The 19,795-nt window shown below is 39.2% G+C and overlaps 1 protein-coding gene and 1 long non-coding RNA gene across 2 annotated transcripts in view; one reads left to right on the top strand and one right to left on the bottom strand.

Moving 5' to 3' along the window:
• The window catches only part of LOC100651512 (B-cell receptor CD22), a 310,916-nt gene that overhangs the window by 119,303 nt on the left and 171,818 nt on the right, over positions 1 to 19,795 (bottom strand). Inside the window, exon 6 of the mRNA XM_003393124.3 lies at positions 11,688 to 12,029. Coding sequence (XP_003393172.1) covers positions 11,688 to 12,029 — 342 coding nt within the window. The remainder of the gene's footprint in view (positions 1 to 11,687; positions 12,030 to 19,795) is intronic.
• On the top strand, positions 4,973 to 7,991 carry LOC125385456. Its single transcript, XR_007224758.1, has 3 exons — positions 4,973 to 5,374; positions 6,028 to 6,322; positions 6,638 to 7,991. It is a non-coding gene; the product is annotated as an uncharacterized LOC125385456 (long non-coding RNA).

A 19,795-nucleotide genomic window follows, 5' to 3' on the forward strand; every position in this document is an offset into this window, starting at 1 on the left:
CGTGCTATTTTCAAACAAACAAATACTGCGTCATAAAATCTTCCTTCGGGGTTTTATATCCAAGGTTTCAAAAATTGTACAATTCCCATTAATTTTCACATTCGACGGTTCGAATTGTCTTTTCCCCATAGGAATTATTTTACAAATAATCTTTGTCGCCGACGTTTGAGTACGCAACATTTGTTCGCCCTTCGAAATTTATTAGGTTGTCCGGAAAGTGTCTTTCTTTTACAGACACGTCTTTTACGACGATATATTTTTATACAAACATGAAACCTAATCTGTCAAACGTTGTGATCTTCATTTTGATAGGACAAAATGGATCATACGTAGTTCGATACAATGATATAAAACGAAAAATGTTGTGCATCCATTATTTCCTTATAAAACGAAAGAAACTTTTCGGACAACCTAATACTTCTTTCACGCGTTTTCTTGAGATTCCCTTTAAATAATACATTTCGTATAAACGTCGAGAGGGAAACAACGATTCGTAGATAATTATAGGAACCATTATAATGTAATCATCTTAACGCACAAATAGAGTTAACGAAACTGGTGAGCTAAAATTCCACAAACGTCTAATTAATCGCTGACATCGTCCAACGAGTATCGGGTGACAAGCGAAAGACGAGATCGGTCGGTGCAACAGTGAGAATCGGATAATATGAGCAGCGAACGAGGCAAGGTGTTTACGAGAGCGTGTGGCATGTAAATACATGCACAATGGGCAAAATGGGTCACGTTACGTGTTTCAAGGTGCGTCGTAAAGGCATCGAATGTCTTCTAAAACGTCTTCGGCGTCCGTTCTGTTGGAAAATTCGCCCGGTCGGATGTCGACGAGCGTTGCAACGGCATTTCCGTTGCCCCCTCTAATCTCCTCTTCCTCTTCTTCCCTGCATCTCCTATAGCGACATCCGGAAACGCAGGTACCATGCGAATATAAATTCGCGGAAAAACGCGAAGAAAAGGACAGGTCCACCCGTAGGAACGGTGCTTTGCTATCGGAAGAAATCGCTCGAGAAACACCCGCATCTCCTTCCGGAATCTCGAAGGTGTGCACAGAGCTGTTCGCCTAGAAAATATGCATCTTCACGGCGCTTCGGCTTCGCTGCACGCGCCCGCATCATCTTTGACGCTGCAAGCGTTTCCTCTAGCTCGGAAAATATCTACTGCAGTGTTCCCGAATTTTTTCCGCTCCCAATTGCCCGGAAACAATTCGCCCCGGTAAAATATGCAACGCGACCTTATGTGTCACACTCGGGGAAACGAAACTTATCTGAGAATCGTCGTTTCTTATTTCCTCCTCTTATTTTTCTTTTATATTTGGATTACGAGTGATTTTATGGGGCGTTGAATATTGAAATGTTGGATCGTGCAACGTATCGTATCGAGGGAAATAAAAGAAGATCGATTCGTTGTATTTGAAACAGCGTGAAATATAGGGTAGCGTAGTAATAAAAGAGTGTAGAATGTTTGGAAACGACATAAGGAAAGAAATAAGTTGTAGAGAAATTCTTCAACGAATAATCTCTTTTTCATTCTCTCTTCCCTTTCGCTATTTTCTCGTTTACTAGCACGCTATTCTATCGTTACCAAATCGTTACAACTATTTCAGATTGCATTCTTTTGATTTTTGATATGATAGAAGAATTTAGAAAGCATCCTCTTTTATTAGACGAGTCTTGCACAATAGAAGAGCATAATTCGATACTCTTGCCATGATACTCCATGATCGATTCCGTTAAATTTGACAAGGGTTGTGCTGTATTTCGCCATCTTCCTTGATAGATATTATTATGTTTGACGAGGGCTGCGTTGTACTTCACGATCGTTTTCAAGAGTAGCCTTCGCAGAGAAGGTGAAGTAGCTTAATGGTGGTGAATTCCCGTATTTTGGCTAGGTAAATGACGTAGAGCTGCGCTGAACAATCTCCATTAGGGAAAATGTAATTTACTAACCCATCGACTTTCTACGAATTCCTTAAATTTCAATTAAGCTTCAAACTACCTCGGATCGTACACCTATCGTTCATTTCGGCATCTTCTAGGTTTACCCACCAGTATTCCGAATTTCTTTATTATGTAATATAAATATTTGACAAAACGTTGTTTCTATTCCAGCGAAGAACTCTGACATAGTTGCAGATCTCTTAAAAAGTTTGCCAACGGTATTTGGATGAAATATTAGTTCATTTTTAGTGCAGGAAACGAGGAACCGAACACGCGTTTATTTCACGTTGAAGATGAACCGCCGAGGAGTTTCCTGTAGTCCTTATTTCCCGTATTTAGGAACTTCTCCAGTGTTTTTCAAAGAGCGTCGAACTGCAAGAACAGACTGATTGAAGTTCCTCGAACAATTCTTCGGTGGATACCAGAGGATTCTGCTCGAATGTCGTTCGTAACGGATCCTCACGAAACTTTCCGTCTTGCTGGCCGTAATTCTCAAATCGAAACTTTTAGAGTCATCCAACATCGGACTGATAATTGTTCTCTTTCTGTACAGTCGGTGTGTGTCTTTCCTCGAGCTCGTACGAACTTTACGACGATCGAATTCGACCGAGTAAACGTCGGAACGGTACGTCGTGTAACCTGCTCCTCGCCCACGAAACGATATTTTTGTTCGAATATTATAGTTTGCGAGAATATCCACCTATTATGGAAATTACTTTGATATCTTTAGACGTTTCGAAGAAGATATAAATTTAAGAAGGAATAAAGGAACTGGAACCACCCCGTTCCTCGTGACTGATTTCGATATTAACGATCCCTTTTTCTGTTCCCATATTTTTTTCCTTTCTGGTCCCGTGAAGAATCGAACGACCACGGTCGAGTTTCCGTTTCACGAACTCGTAACTGACCACCGGTTTCCTTCCCACCCACTGGAGAACAAGCGCGGAAGAATTAAGGGGACGAAGTGACGTCGAGACACAATGGGTTCTCGTTGCGGCCAGAGAAGTCCGAGAAAAAGGAAACTTCACGGGAACCAGAAATGACGGAATAGCTCGCGGTAAGCGTATAATTTGCGGGAGAAAATCGTGCCACGATTAATGGAGCGAAAGAAAACGGCTGCAAAAATGTAGAAAAATTGATACTACTTGGTAATAACTCCACCGTAGATTAAACGATAACGAGTATACGATGAAAATATAAATTAATTGCATTGAAGACAAGATCAGCACGGACTTTTCATCTTATGGGTTATTTCGTGACCTGTGTTCTCAAGTAAGTACGTTTTACTACGATCTTTGTGATTTAGAATAATAAATTTGCGAATTATATTTTAATTCATCGTTGAAAGTGGTACAGTAAATACATTTATGTAAAATGATTTTCTTTCGTTGCATCGTTATGTAAAGATCTACGTATAATATAGAAATAATGATTGTTACTATCAACGTAGGAATAATAAAAGAATATAAACATTTATAAAGTGTAACTAAAATTTCCAGACAAAGGTATCGTTTTATTTCAAATATAATTTAACCAAACAATGTCTTATTGTTTTTTCTACGCACTAAATGGTATCATTTGTTCAAATTAAGTCGATATACGCAAATTTTCCAGGTACAGTATTGTGCATACTTGGTTAAAAATCATGGTATGAAAAATGTTCATTGTTACAATATTTGCTGAAAGTTGAATTTTCCAGGAAACCGTTTGTTTGTGTATGTATATACGCCTTTCATCAAGGAAAAGGTGAAATCTCTAAAAATTTCTAAAGAATAATACAGTCCAAGAGTCTCATAATTCATTGAAAGAGAAAATTTTTACGGCGGACTATGTTTCAATTTCGCGCGCTGCTGCGATTGGAAGAATAATCGTAGCTCGTTAGACTGCGACGTCAATCGCCATTTCCCGGTCGAAAATCGTAGCGTTAAGATATGTCAACAAAGTTTCGTCTGCGTTACACGGCGTCACTCGACTACGTAGTTATTTCTTGCTGATTATACATCGCTATTAGATTTGTTTCATTAATATAAATTTATAGAATAATTTATTGTACGTTATATAAAAGAATCAAGTAGTTTTAATTCTTTCCTGCTCTTTCTCGTCCTTTGTCTACGCTACTTTTATTTACGTCGTTTACATACGACATTACGAGATTCTAAGACGTAATTTGAGTTACGTTATTACTGTATTTTGATGTAATTGGTATAAGTTTATACGTTTACTTTACATTTATGTAGTATCGGGGCCAAAAGGCCTAAGGTATCGGCCGAACTGTAAACAAAGTACCGTTTAGCATCAATGTACCGTTGGGTCCTTTAAGTGGATAGTTTTCGTGAAAAGGCTGCGTGACCTTGACCACGGGGGTTTCGGGATACCTGTTCCTAAGAACGGGAAAAGGCAGAGTGTGCAGAGTGTGCAGAGTGTGCAGAGTGTGCAGAGTGTGCAGAGTGTGCAGAGTGTGCAGAGTGTGCAGAGTGTGCAGAGTGTGCAGAGTGTGCAGAGTGTGCAGAGTGTGCAGAGTGTGCAGAGTGTGCAGAGTGTGCAGAGTGTGCAGAGTGTGCAGAGTGTGCAGAGTGTGCAGAGTGTGCAGAGTGTGCAGAGTGTGCAGAGTGTGCAGAGTGTGCAGAGTGTGCAGAGTGTGCAGAGTGTGCAGAGTGTGCAGAGTGTGCAGAGTGTGCAGAGTGTGCAGAGTGTGCAGAGTGTGCAGAGTGTGCAGAGTGTGCAGAGTGTGCAGAGTGTGCAGAGTGTGCAGAGTGTGCAGAGTGTGCAGAGTGTGCAGAGTGTGCAGAGTGTGCAGAGTGTGCAGAGTGTGCAGAGTGTGCAGAGTGTGCAGAGTGTGCAGAGTGTGCAGAGTGTGCAGAGTGTGCAGAGTGTGCAGAGTGTGCAGAGTGTGCAGAGTGTGCAGAGTGTGCAGAGTGTGCAGAGTGTGCAGAGTGTGCAGAGTGTGCAGAGTGTGCAGAGTGTGCAGAGTGTGCAGAGTGTGCAGAGTGTGCAGAGTGTGCAGAGTGTGCAGAGTGTGCAGAGTGTGCAGAGTGTGCAGAGTGTGCAGAGTGTGCAGAGTGTGCAGAGTGTGCAGAGTGTGGAGAGTGTGGAGAGCGTGTGGAGTGTGCGGAGTGGGCAGAGCTTGAGTTGGGAAGCAGAAAGCCGCATGCGAGAATAGAACGTAGAACCGCATTGTAATCATTTCGTTGCTCTTAATAATATATATTAAATCAAAACATCATTACTTGTCCTTTCTCTCTAAGACCAATTTGGATACTACATTTATTTTAAATCTTTGGTTTTCTTTTGTATAGATCGTTGTTAGACCACAGAAATGATTTCGAAAGAATAGGACGTCACTGTGATTAATGATCCATTCGATGAGAATCGAATGCAGATAACCTGATTGGCAGATTTGATTTGCTGTAACAAAGGCTAATGTACGTACTGTACTTTTATTGAACTATAAACTACGCATTTAACACACGATTGACAAATAGCGCGTAATACAGAATTAATACGTAATGCAACTATGTTATAAATAATTCTATAGTTTATTGACAATGTTAAAATGGACGTAGACTTTGTAACATTTAAACAAGGAATTGAAGTAGCTTTTACATTTTGCTGCACTTCGATCGTGATCTCTCTCTGTAATAACCTTATCACTGAATTTGTATTTTCGCGATGAAATACGTTTCGATTGTAGGTTAGTCTCTAATAGGTCTCTTTTGCGTACCATTATCGGTTCCTTTAGGGACGCTTACATGAAAAATTTTAATCTGTTGCAAGTTGTAAGCATTCTCGAGTATATACATATCTAGTAAACAAGACAAATTATTATTACAAATACATTATTGAAACCTGATAGCAAGCATTTATAACATAGTTACATAATATTGCAGGTAGGTTATATTACATTCAGAATATTTCAATATTAACCGATGAGAAATGAATATTAGCTAATTGATAATTTAATAAATAAAATAGCAGTATTGTTTTAAACCAACGTTCATTAGGAAGCAAGGGGAAAACAAAATATTTTTCTTTTTTTCTACTCTCTCTACTAACGCACTTCGTTCTTCTTTTTCAGAGAACTTTTGTGACCGCGTACAATGCGGTCGATAAAATCAGTGTTTGCTGTGTAGGATGTAGGATCTTGAATATTTTTCAAGGCACAGTAGCTCTAATTAAATCTAATTACAATCGTCATACGCGAAATTAGAGTCAGTGCTATTTCGTCGATTATTTTCTTTTCTTTTCTTTCTTTTTTTATTTGAATTTATTCTCCTTCCTTTATGTACACATTTCTCTTTTTCAATATTCATCTCGGTATTAGAGTCAGTGTTTGTCTCAAGAGGATCCAACCTCTCCAAAGCACCAACTATGTAAGTGTCTTTATTTACTTTCTTACATTTTGAATGAAATTATTATCCATTAAAAAATAAAAATTTTTTAATATTATATTTTTAATATTATATTTCAGAGAGCTAAAAATTTTAAAATTTTATATTGGAGAATTGCAATTTTTATTATTATTAAACTTTAATTTTCGATATTATGTATTATTCAAATTCTACATTTAATACAATATTACAAACAGTACGATAACGATAACAGTAACAAATTCATGAAATTCTGCACTTTTTAAATAATGAGTATTGTCTTTAAAAATAAATTACAATATTGCACATTTTTTAAAGATTTCCGATTTCCTCCACTGATGACGACTTTCACGACGCATCGTTCTTCTGGGATATTATAGCATCGATGACAACATTTTCTACATCTAAGGGCGAGTTTCGTGCATTCTTGTTGCTCTGATCACTCGATCGTATCATAGGATGAAAAGTTAAAATCGGCACGGGTGACTGGTTGTATTACGTGGAACTTTTAACGAGCATAATGACTGCGGGTGTTTACTATACCCGTGAATAATAATATTTCCTTTTCCTATCTTTTATATCATATTAATTCAGGGAAAACCTTGCATATGGCGTTCTTGATACTAACAATATGACGTTGATGATAATGATATTAATGCAATATTAAATGCTATAATTAATATGAACGATATAATGTTGATAATTAGTTTGAATAAGTGGATGTAAAAGCAGAACATATCCAATATGAATACATATTTGCAAAAGCCAAACATCAATAAAATGTGAATAGGCACTTGTATAAATAACAAACATTGAAATAACTTCAATTTAAGTGCTTTGTAGTAAAGTCGAATATCCTACGACTTCGTTGTAGTGAAACTCGAAATTATTGTAACGATAATGTAAATTATAGTTGATAATTTTTTGTCTCATTTTCAGTCTCATGATGATATGTCGGACAATTCAATTATTTATTCTTCGTAATATAAACTTTATTATAATGTGATAGAGTATTTTGATACGAAGATATTAAAGTTCAATTCTTTGTATATTCAGTGTAAGAATTACTGTTGCAATAGTCCTCGGTCGCGCTTACTAAAATTATTTTTCGAATTAGTATTGCGTCGATGCATGATCGTGATTGTTGCGTCTATAAAATGTCACCCAATATTCTTGCATCGAGATTGTGGAAATATATTTCCGTCTTTGGATCATCTGATGCTACGAAAAGATTTCTCCTTACGTTCCTTCGTTTTAGGTATTTACGTAGGTTGGACTCGTGGAAACTTGGATTTTTAATGATCACGTGAAATTAGATCAACGGTTAGGCAGAATAAACTGATTAACTAACTAAAAATACAATATTAGTCAGTGCTTAAATTTATGTATGTACATCAATATTTATGTATTCGAGAGATATTAAGTGGCTGCATAAATAAAGATAGTGTATAAATAAATGAAATAAATTGAGAGACACATTTCTCCCCTTTTTTCTTTTTATCCACCAATTATTTTACATCTTTATGGCGATGAAAGTATAAAATATCGATACAAGTACGAAACAGCGTCTCACATAAAGTTATAAAATGAATGGTTTGAAATTTAATGTAAATTTCAAGAAGGGAATGCGTGTAAACTGTAATGATACAATGATAACGGCGTTGTAAAGCTTGCAAGATGCGAAATAAAAAATACATCGCGTGATAAATCTATTCTCTACCTCATCCATAATTCCGCTGCAACAATCTCGTCGAGTTTGTACTATCGTGTACCGGTTTGAGAATTTAATTTGAAAATTCCAGAAAAAAGAACATGTCATCGCGAAATATCTGAGACATTGGACGTGTGAAATTCAATTCCTTTGAACGACCCGCGTGATTTTACGTGTAACAACAAGTCAGCTCCCTGGAGGGATGTATAACCGCTTTCGGAAACTCGAACTAACAGGGATCTCGCCGGTTTCTCGAGGAAGGCAACAGCAAGAAGTTGACCAAGAGAAAATAAAGCGTACACGTTGGACGTTACCGTGCGCGGTTAACGGTGTTCCCTTCTTGCTCGGCTTTGTTATCCCCCGTTGCTTCATTCCTCAGGGTGAGATAGGATGCGAAATCTCTTTTCTAGTGCGGTAGATTTTACGAGACGTCTCGAAGAAACTAGTTTCCTTCTCTGGTTGCATCAACGACTCTAATTTGTTGGCGATAAACGGTGGCCCACGGAATTTTGAAGCCAGCGGAAAATTTACTCAAACACTGAACGACTATGGCCAAGGCTATGGCCCGATAAATTCCAGGCCCGTTGGAAAATTCTGAGTAATTTGCCGTGGGATTAATAATCTGAAAAATAGGGCGCGCGCATGGAGCATCAGTGGAAATTATCTTATTTCTCTTAATATATCCTGTGTTTTCTGTATTATTCAGTTTGTTTCTTTTTGTAGAATTTAATACTCTGATTAACTTTCATGGGTGATTATAGTACTGTTTGTAATAGTAGAATCCCTTGATACAATTCGATCGATTAAAACTTTCTTTTCTTCAGTTGCAACCACAAATGATCTAATTCGATAGAATATCTATAATTACTTACTTTAATGATACTTTAATTTCCAATTACCACCGAGTATTCCTAACTGAATTATTTTATTATTAATAATATTAGCCACACAGTAGTGGTGAGACAAGCGGGGTTATCACGAACGATAGTTTAAGTTAATCGCATAATTTGTTTTACCTGAAATTTCCCCATACACATTCCTTCTCTAATGTTAATTCCAAGTTCTTAGAAATGAAACAACATCGCAACGTGAAATAACAGCGAAGAAACGTAACTTAATTAAATTACTGCTTTCCTACACGTGGCATCCTCGTCGTTCAGACAACGATACTCGTCCCAGTTCTAATACCACGGAAATCCCGTTAGCTGCTACGTTTCTGTCCACCCCTCTCCCATCAAGCAGAGAGCAGGCCAGGGGGAAAAACGATCCGCGGAATTATAACACCTCCTTGCCGCTCGACTTGAATTAAGCCCATTTTTAAAACGCACCCAGCGACCGGCCGGGGCTTTTTTAGCCGCCAGGTCCCCGTATCGCGATTTCTTCTACCTAATATTTCAACAGGAATTGTGCTGGCTACGAAGTCTACGAAAATTAGATCTCGACCGTGGCCACTGGCAATTTCAACGCGGCATCAACTAAATAATACGCTCGTAACTTTTCCTCGGATCTCTTCTTCTGTATCCTTTCCTCCCTTTCTCCTCGTTACACCCTTAATAACGACGATGTGTGCTGGACAACGAGAGGAGACGAGGTAGGGGGATAAATAGGATTCGTTTCGTTCGAGACGAGACATCGAGGATTATACCGTGATAGCGAAAGTATAGAATGGGATTGGTGACCTAATTGCGTGGCTGCTCGTTGTGTCGAGGGCTGCGTTCCAGATAGACTGAAACAACGACGTGGGTGAATACCATCGTAAAAGTTGATTTTTTCTTCTTCTCTCTATATGAATCACGATGTATAGCGTAACGTATATTTGAGAGGTTTTGCTTGGATAGGAGAATATACGCGTAATAGGTATACAGTAGAGAAGATAAAGTTAGTTTGAAGGTAGATAGGTCCTTGTGACAGATTGGACTGAACAATGTTGAGTGTTAGTGTTAATAAATTCTAATTGTTTAGCGTGCTAAGTCCATATTATCCTGATAAGTTGTAGCAGTCACAGAAATGGGGTACAACTTCCTACAATACCAGGAGCGGAATACAAATTGCTTAGATATTCAGATTTGTGCCGTGTATAGTACTAAATAGCAATATTGATCTTTCGGTGATAAAGCAACATAGAATGTATAATAATATATACTCTGGTATAATTTGCTAAGTTATTTTAATTTAACTTATTTTCAGATAAATGACAGTAACGCGTTGGAATACGGTGCATTACATAGCGCGAATACTTTACAAAAGATTTAGCATAGAATTTTTAGAAGAGCCGAAAGAAACCGAGAAAGAGTCAAGTACAAGACAAAAGTTGTTTGCAATAGACGTGCAACACATCTTATAGACGAAATGGAAGTTATTGTATTTAGAGGTAAATGTACGCGGATAATAAAGTAGCAGATTGTCTGGATGATCTTCTCTAACGCACGAATGTGCTTAACCTGGTCAGGAAACCAAGTAACAAAAGCATATTCTAAACGTTGTATAACCATCAAACGATATAGCAATTTAGTGGAAAGGACGTTGCTGAAGAACATCGTTTTATCAATCCAGAGGTTATTGAATTTGAGCATGAAAAAACTAGACGTTTCATCTGAAAACACCAAATTGACCTGTAGATTTCCTCTTCCATGTTATTACTTGAAACAGCGTCTAGATGGAGAAAGATTCTTCTTTTTATGGTTCACGAAAGAAGAAAGATTTTCTATTATTTCACAAAGCATCAGAAAATTCCCTACCTCGAACTTGCGAGAGTTTAAGTTTTACGGCGTAGAAAGAGCAGGTCACGGGTGGTGAGCGTTGCGAGTTTCTGGAGAAAAGTGGAAAGGTCGAAGACCAGACGAGACGAGCAAATGACGAGACAGCTTACGGTGAAACGCTCGAAATTATACGATAGTTTCAGGGCAGGCTAAGGTGATGAGTTCGAGACGAGACAGCGACAATAACTCCGGGGCTACATAAAGACAGTTTAAAACAAGATATCACAGTGTGTTCATCGTGCTCATGTTGACGATCTCGCCGATGAAATCTTACAGTCCTTCTTGAACCGTTTCATTTGTCATTGAAATTTTACGAGAAGCTCATTTATGACGGCGACAAATAAAACACTGCTGAATTCATAAATTCAAAGTAGTAGGGTATTGTACAATATAAATGAGAAAGAAACAATTTTTGTCAAACAAACGAGAGTATCCTGAAGCGATTTGCGTTGCTTAAGTATATAAGAATAGGAAGGTCTTCAAGTATCTGAACTTTTTACGTTGATATTTCTCTAAATTTATGTATAAAAAGTCATTTAAAATCTCTAGCAAATTTATCGTCAAAGTATATTCTGAAACAGTTTACAATAACCTAACAGCACACGACAAAATCATTTATCAAACTAGGCCTCTCAACACCAGACACGAGGCCAATAGAATCCCGCAAAAAAGTATTCGATTAATATCCTAAACGTTCGAACAACTTTAAACACGACAACCTTCGTGTCAAGTTTTGCCATGTTTCGCCGTGTTCGCACGTTTCACGCAATTTCACCCTCGTCTTTTTCAAGGGGGACCTTAACCTTAACCTCGCTCGAATAAATAGCCGAGACGCGAAACAAAAAGCCAAAAAGAAAGAAACAGGAGGAAGAGAAAAAAATGTCGAAACATTACTCACATTGGACGTCGAGCAGAATACTCGCGTTCATGGGTATGGTGAGGGTGACGTGACGGGCGACGCAGGCGATGGTTGCGTTATGGTGTCCCCTCAGGACCTTAAGGTGAGCTCCGCTGCGTCTGCCGGACGTGGAGGGCAACACGGTCAGATTGTCCGGTGGTTGCTCTGGTCCGTCCAAAGTGGCCTGAGACAGAGTCATCCCCCATGCTAAATCGGGCGGTGGATTTCCACCCTCAGCGGCACACTCTAACGTCAATTCGGAGCCCTCCTTTACAGGGACGAACTGGTTGCCCGGGTCCAACCGACGACCATCTATCAGCAGGTACGTCCCACGGGGTGCCTCTGCAACAAATCCAACGACCCGATAAGTTCACCGATTCGTGACCTCGTAACGATGAAAAATCTTATCGGATATATTTCACCTGGTACTACTGAATTTATTTATGGAGAATTTTGTTTAGATTATTTTTGTTTCGATATTCGACTTCAGGGTTGTGTCGAATACGGCTAACGATAAGTCTTATAAATGAAAATTCTTCAAATAACAAATTGTACTGGTTACTCTGCGATGAATCGGCTAAGTGCTTTTGGCTGATTTACATTATTCTCCTCTGCGTTTTTTCTTTCAACGAGCTTTTCTCTAAACGAATTTTTTCTAAACTGAATTTTGATACCAGAATACGTTCGGTGATATGATACAATAGAAATCTCATTCCCATTGTTAGCGTAGATGTATTATAAAGCACATTGAACGAGAATATTACAAGTCCATTTTCCGTTTATTGAAATTAATAACAACAAACTCATCGGAGATTTAAATACAGGAACGTACGTAACCTTATTCCTTTTTAATAAAAGCGGGATACAAGACCCATCATTCAAATATATTACAGAGCTAATGAAACATTGAAGTAGAATTAAAATTCAGATCGTAACGACTGAATATTTCACGGCGTTACGATATTTTCAACGGAAAATCACGAAGGTGCTGTAACCAATGATTTTCTGCATCATTGTTATTCACAACGAGGATTTCGATCGAACAATACTGTTTTTCGAGCCGCCTGATGCGCCGTTGCAAAAACTGGAAACAAGGAAATGTAAATTTATCCGAGTTGAGACCGGGGATGAGGGAGGAGGAGAGGAGAGAAGAGAATAGCAGTAATAAGAATCATGTTTTCCATCCAAATTGATCGTGTTTATGTAGTCGAAGAGTGTGCCAAGCGTTTCAACAAGATTTCTGCCGTTCCAGAGTTTCGTTTCCCAGCCGATAAGATCCAGTCACGTTCATTAAATCGCATCGTGCTCTCGATCTTGCCAAAAATTGCCGCATGGAACGCTCCACGAAATGGATCATGGAAAGGAAAACGCGTGCAGATTTTTCGCTGCATCGAAATTGCGATCTCTGACACGTGTCCCGATTTCGCGTAATAAAATACGCGTTCGCTGGAAATACCAACGCAATGTTTCGTACATTATATCGTATATCTATAGTCTTTGTATCTCGTTTCCTTACAACTGTTTTTGGCATTGCTATTTTTTTTTTTTTTTTTTTTTTTACAGAACATATCGAAGTAAAATCGGTCATTCGCAGAGGACTCGTCTCTCAATTTTAATATAAATACGAATAAAAAAGCTATTAAACTTCAAGCATTAAATTCGATAAAACGAGGTGATTCGGAGATAATCAGAAAATCTGTCCTTCGACTCGATCGAGTTACCGAATCATCTGGTAAACAGGGGTGAAATTACATGAAATATTTTCGAGAGAAAGGGTTCGAGAGAAAAGAAAGAAAGATGAGAATGGAAAAAAGATACATGAACATTTAGCGACCGTACTTTGTGTCAGATATTTTCCAATTTTTCCGATAGGATGTATCGGGGCTGAAGAAGCGGTTCATTATTCACGGGTCCGTTCACTTCAAAAGAGAATCCAGGGCGAAACAAAAACTACGACAGGGGCAGCGCAAGAATCCTTGCCGCTACTGCTTCCCATTCGCGTCCTCCATCCACAATTTCATCGGAATTTTCGCGATGCCAGGGAATATATGGTAGATACGAAGCGGGAAAGGGGCGAGGAAGAGGGCGGAAGCATCGAAGTTTTGCGTTTCATTCGACGAACTGAAAAAGGTGCGCCTGTCCGCTCGATAAATCTGCACGCGTAGTTTGAAATTTTATTCTCCCGTTTTCCATGAAAACGCTACGGTTTCGCGATGCATCCGATCGGACCGGTTCTCAATGCCCGTTGAAATACTGCAGCGAAATTAATATAAAATCGCCAGACAAACGCGAACGGCAACGAGGTCTCTATTATTTCACCAATGATTTTACAAAACGATAGAATCGGCCACGATGAAAATTAACCTCAATCGTGTCACGTTGAGATTATTATTAATGATTTCTACTGAAATCTGATCGAATTTCCTACGATTTTAATATCGATTTCGAAAGATATTGTCATCTATAATTATTCGTACAGTTCAAATAGAGGAGATTTCTTTAATCGAAGTTAATAATCGCCAACAGAGAAATCCTGAAAATTATCACGAATTTTTAGAAATCTCAAATTCAATCGATCGTACGCGTATTTATAGAATATATTTGCTTTTAACCCTGAGATTCGTTCTTTCGTCGTCCAATTTTACTCGATCGTCCGATTTCCTTCGTTTCCGTAACGGAAGCGGGAAATACACGAGATCTTTTGGTTCCTTCTTCGGAATGAATAAACGACCTCCTTAATTCAGCGTTCTCTAAGTGAAAAGATGGATCGACTCTGGCTTATAACCGGAAGATCGTATCGTCAGATGTGAAAGCGGACGGTGGAATCTGAGAAAAATCCAGACACACTTTGCATACACTTTTCGCTTCAATTTTCAGTCTAAAAATCACGAACTTGCTCCGTTGGAAAGGTTCCAGATCTGTGTAATGCGATCGCGAATCGAGGAGAGGAAAGGATTCGGAAGGAAAAGAGGGTTCCTTGGTACGCTGGTTATATAATATATTCCCCCGTGAACATACGCTTCTTCCTCCAACTTTTCAACCAACATCTCGCCATTCTTAACCAAACTTTTGGAATCTCGATCGTTTTTTAATTTGATTATGACTACTCGATATCCCATTTTCCGTACAACGTTTACGTTTCGGTAATCAGAGTCGTTTTGTTGATAATATTCGACTACGTGGGTGCACCGTCAACGCAACGAATTAGTCAGCTCGTGAGAAATTGATCCAGTATACTCCGTGGTTTATTCCCACTTTCTCCCTTTTCCTAATTTTTACCGGCCTCTCCGAACGTTACTTTCCACCTTTGTGAATGTTCATCTCTATGCAACGATCTATCCGAATTTCCGCTCGTCTCTTTATCATTAATTGCCATTCGATAAAAGCTGTATGAAGAAATAGCGACAAATCTTCCTTCGAAGCTTGCTTTCTTGAAAAAATGTCCGACGAAAGAATATTCTTGCCGACATTTGAGTCATCAAGTCCATCGAACAACCCACTCAGAATAAGACAGTTTTTCGCTTCTGCATGAAAACCGTGCAACTTGTTCCGAGTACTCGTTAGACAATCATCGGAAAGACGAACAAACGATTCAGAAATCAAATGAAATCGAATCGATCGAATCACATTTTGCGTCTGATGGGAGAAAAGAAAAAAAATCGTATTCTGTTTTCTACACGGTAGTGCGGAAAAATCTGCTGGAAAACGCATATGAGTATGGTACAGAGTATTGCGGAGAAGTGATATTAACGAACGCAGCACGGTGTACTTTTTGCTCGTTAACTCGAATTGGCCCAAGAGAGACGGTTCGATCTTTCGTTCGGCTCGAAGCAAACGCATCGCGAATTTTTAACGTAATAAAGTGGAAATAAAGTGGTTTGGCCGGCGACTAACAGAAGGCTTGCCCCGTCTATCCAGGTCACTGAATTAATACCGGTTTACCTAGCGGCGCGCCGTGGCATCGCGTGTTCCCAACTCTCCGAGAGAAAAGGAAAGACCACCTCTCTCGATCAAAAGGGATTTAATCGCAACGCGAATCGAATTATATTATACACTCGGAACCCTTGCATCCAACGCGCGTTTCCATTACCGTTTCACATGGATAACGATTCATATTTGATTTCTATCTCCGTGGAATTTCATTGGCAAACATGCAGACGGGAAGCTTATAAAACACCTGAATCGTCGACGATCATACGGTTGGAGAGGCGGAGTTGAAAAGGCGATAGAAGCTTCTCGATTACCCTTCTGTTTTGTGAATTCAATTGGCCCCGAAAGGTATCCGATTTCGAAGATTGCCTCGCCGATTATGCAATATTTTAAACAATCGTGAAACGTGTCCGTAATTCCCGTTGTCGGTGAAAAAATTTGCGGTGAATTCGCGAGAAATGCATTATAGGAGCGAATTATTTTAGATTTCAAATCGGATTCAAAGATCAAGCGAAAGTGAATAAACGAAGGGACTTTAGCGAGATTTATTTTAATCGAAATAAAATTATTAACAGTTAAGAAGATCGTACGAACTTTGATAATAAAAAAGATTTTCATTCTTAAAATAAAATAATAGCCGCAGGACATTCGTTGTGTCGTATCGTCATATTACGATATGAGAACAATGGCAATGAATCATGTTTATAATAGATAAATTATTTAATTCTTATATGTTGAAGGTATTCTTGAAATGTTTCATATCGGATAGTTGACTCTGTATATACGTAATTGGCCAGGTGTCTGCAGAGAAAGTGCCGCCCTCCCCCCGAAATTCCAGGCCAATAATAGGTGCAAGGGTGCGCGTTTAAGCCGGGAAGAAAGCGTGCCGGCCGCGTTAATACAGAAACATAACGCTAAAAACAATTTCGAACGGTAGCGAGCTGCGTTTCGCACATATGGTGCCACGTCTGGCCGAACCAGGAATTTCCCAGATATCTATGGTTCGTAAAATTTCACAATATCGCCGGCACCGACCTCCTTCGACGATCGATTTCTCCGCGAATATCAGAAGGAACGCTTGTGTTGAAGTTAGGGAGTGAAAAGGAAGGAGGCTAAAAAGAAAAGCGAAAAAAGGAGCGGAGAGAAAAGTTGCCGAAGCGACGAAGAAACATTGATTTTTATGCGAAGCGAATGCTTCCGAAGGAATTTTTTTTATAACAGGCAAATAGGATTTAATAATCGCGTTAAGCAAAAGTTACGGGGAAAAAGCGAGACGAAATAACATTTTTTTTTTAAGTAGCGAATCTCAACGAGAATCTGGGAATTTGCAGACACATCGATAATGTAAAAGTAAAAAATGAATTATTTTACTCGATGGTAGCAGTGGAACGTAATTATAATACAAGAGGACTGCAATAACAAGATAACACTGGAGAAGTTCGTATTGAATTACAATGAAGTATACTTCATCGGTAGTTTCTCGCGATAACGCAAAGCACAGAAGGTCTGACGAATTTCTCAACGGAACTACTGAAAGTGACGTTTGACTACATAGAGAGATACTTGACTGAGATTCACCTCGACAGATACTACGCGAATACTCGTGTACAACATGCGATACCGCTTCGCCATCGAAATAATCTTTACAAAATTGAAAGTTTAAATTGTGCAAGGGATCACGGGATTCCAATTTAGCAGCGCGCTTAAAAATTGTCACTTTTTTCCTGAATTTAATCAAGCGACGCTTCTCTTCCCGCGACTCTGCTCCATCCAACCGGCAAGAAATTGTTCTCGCGCGATGTCGCGTCTTTCACCGCGATTATCCGCTGCGACTTTCATTAACGGGATGCTCGTAATGTTCCGCGTATGAATCGGGTGTCATTCGCGTTTATTGCGCCACGTGTCTTTTAGCTTTCGCTATCGCAGGCCACCATTGCCTGAAAAGATTCATTATCATTCATTAAGGAAACTTGAGGCTCGCGAAGCCGGTAATGTCTGTTTGGAACTGCAACTTGAGGAAACTTTAACGTTATTTTATTAAAATTCGAAAGTCTGTGGGAAAAAATCTCGCCCGGATAACACCGGAAACTGTATTTATGGTGCCTACTAAAAATTCGTCGACTCGGTTAATTATAGTTGAGCGGTTTTTTAAAAATCGTCTACAGAGGATAGACTTGCTGAGGATGTTACAGAGTTGCTGACAGCGAAACTCTGAGGAAGCGTTAAATATTCAGATCCAGTCACCGCTCTCAAGGAGAGGACGTATGTTTGCGAGTCTTTTAATCCGCGAAAAATATTTACGTTACTTAAGTGCAGACACTTCCAAAATTTTCTTTTTATACAGCTCTCTTCAGTCCACGGTTTACCGATTTATCAGGTTGCGGCAATGAGATTACTTTTTTTATACTTTGCGACAAATTGCTTTAGTTACTTGTTGATATTTTATCAAGCGACAAGAAAAACAGATTCGCTAATGCAATTTATAAGTTTCAGAATGTAATTCACGCTATTAGCTGGCATATACACTAGACCTACTTTACTTGCTTGAGCGCGAATGGCTTTTTACGACTCTTGTTCGACCACTGTCACCGCCCGTGTCACTGCCCGACCGCGTACCGTCTTAAGCTACTTGTTGGATCATATATCAGCCCATACTACTGTTCTCTCGATATAACGTCTATACTACTTGCTCGTACTGTATGCGATTTACGATATTTTCTTGATCAGGAACCATCCTCGTTCTACTTATCTGATTCAGAAGGGTTCCTATATTGCTTACATAGCAAGGGACGATTTCTATAATACTACTTGCACGACCAGAGATACGATTCCTATATCCGTTCAAAGACGGTTCCATTCCACTTGTACGATTACACATCGACTCGTACCACCCTGTCTAATCTGAAACGAGCTCCGCGCTACGCAAGGAGAATTATACAACGTTCCCCTAACTCTGCCAGACTATTTACGTAAGCTACACACGAGACGAAATCAATGGACTTTCCCTATATCTTGGAAGCAAAGCGTAAAGGAAAACAAGAATATCGCCGTTTCGTTGGGAAATTTGATAGCACGGCGAAACGATTCGAGACGATCGATCGCGAGGATCTATCGCCATGGTTCAACGAACACGACGTGTCCAGACAACCCAATCGGGTCAGGAATTTCGCAGACTTCGACATCTTTTCCGATAATCATTCGGTTCGCTCCGGGCAAGCAATAAATAGGCAAGATTTTAAATCGTTGCCCGAGGACGGCTCGTGGGAAAAGTTCGCGAGTCCGCACGCATCACCGCGTTCGATCGACTTCATCGTCCCTGCTCGTCGGTGTATCTAGCGCGGAAAGATTAGCCTGTACTCCTTTTACCTTCCCCTCTGCACACCGCGTGAACGAAAGTTCGCTTATTCCGTTTGCCGGCCTATGCTTCATCGTTTCTCTCGACTTGGACCCGGAATTTTTACCATCTTTCGATTTTCTCGACGAAAAGGAAATCGTTTTTATTAACATACGTTAACGCGGTTTTCAAATACCGCAAAATTCAAGTCAAGTAGAAAAGTAGCATTCCCAGAGAAAGTATAAATCGATTCCTGTCGGAGCGCAAAAGAAGAGCAAGAGAATTCGTATCGATTTCGTGGATCGACTCCTAAGTTTTCTCCCTTCCATTCGGCTTGCGCTTGTTTTGTGGATAGACGAAATAGAAAGTAAATATCGGATTCTGTATGACGCGTCTCCTTTGAGGAATATCTTCGATGCTTTGGATTAAAGATTTGTTTTCGTTTCGGGAAAATATCATGGAGCTTGTAAGGAAATGTATATACACAGATGGAGAGAATTTTTGATACGCCTTGAGTTTCTTTTGATTGGCATTAGAACGTATCGATAATCAAATGTAATTTAGTAATTATGCTTCATCAGATACATTATGGAAAAATGAATAACGAACGTACATTTTGTAGATAATTTACGAAGGCTGAAATATCGGGTTTTGTTTAAAATTTCATACGTGTTAAAATAAAAAGAAATTACCTTTAATAAAATAGTATAAAATGTTTCGCTCTTTATTCATATTGCACAACATTTTACGAAAATTAAAATTCATAGAAAATTGTGTTTTAATTTCTTAAGACGTTAGATGAAAGGAGAATTGTAGATCAGAGATAAATAATAAAAGTTCGAAA

This window comes from Bombus terrestris, chromosome 1 (assembly GCF_910591885.1).
Source record: "Bombus terrestris chromosome 1, iyBomTerr1.2, whole genome shotgun sequence".
In the NCBI taxonomy this organism is placed as follows: domain Eukaryota; kingdom Metazoa; phylum Arthropoda; class Insecta; order Hymenoptera; family Apidae; genus Bombus; species Bombus terrestris.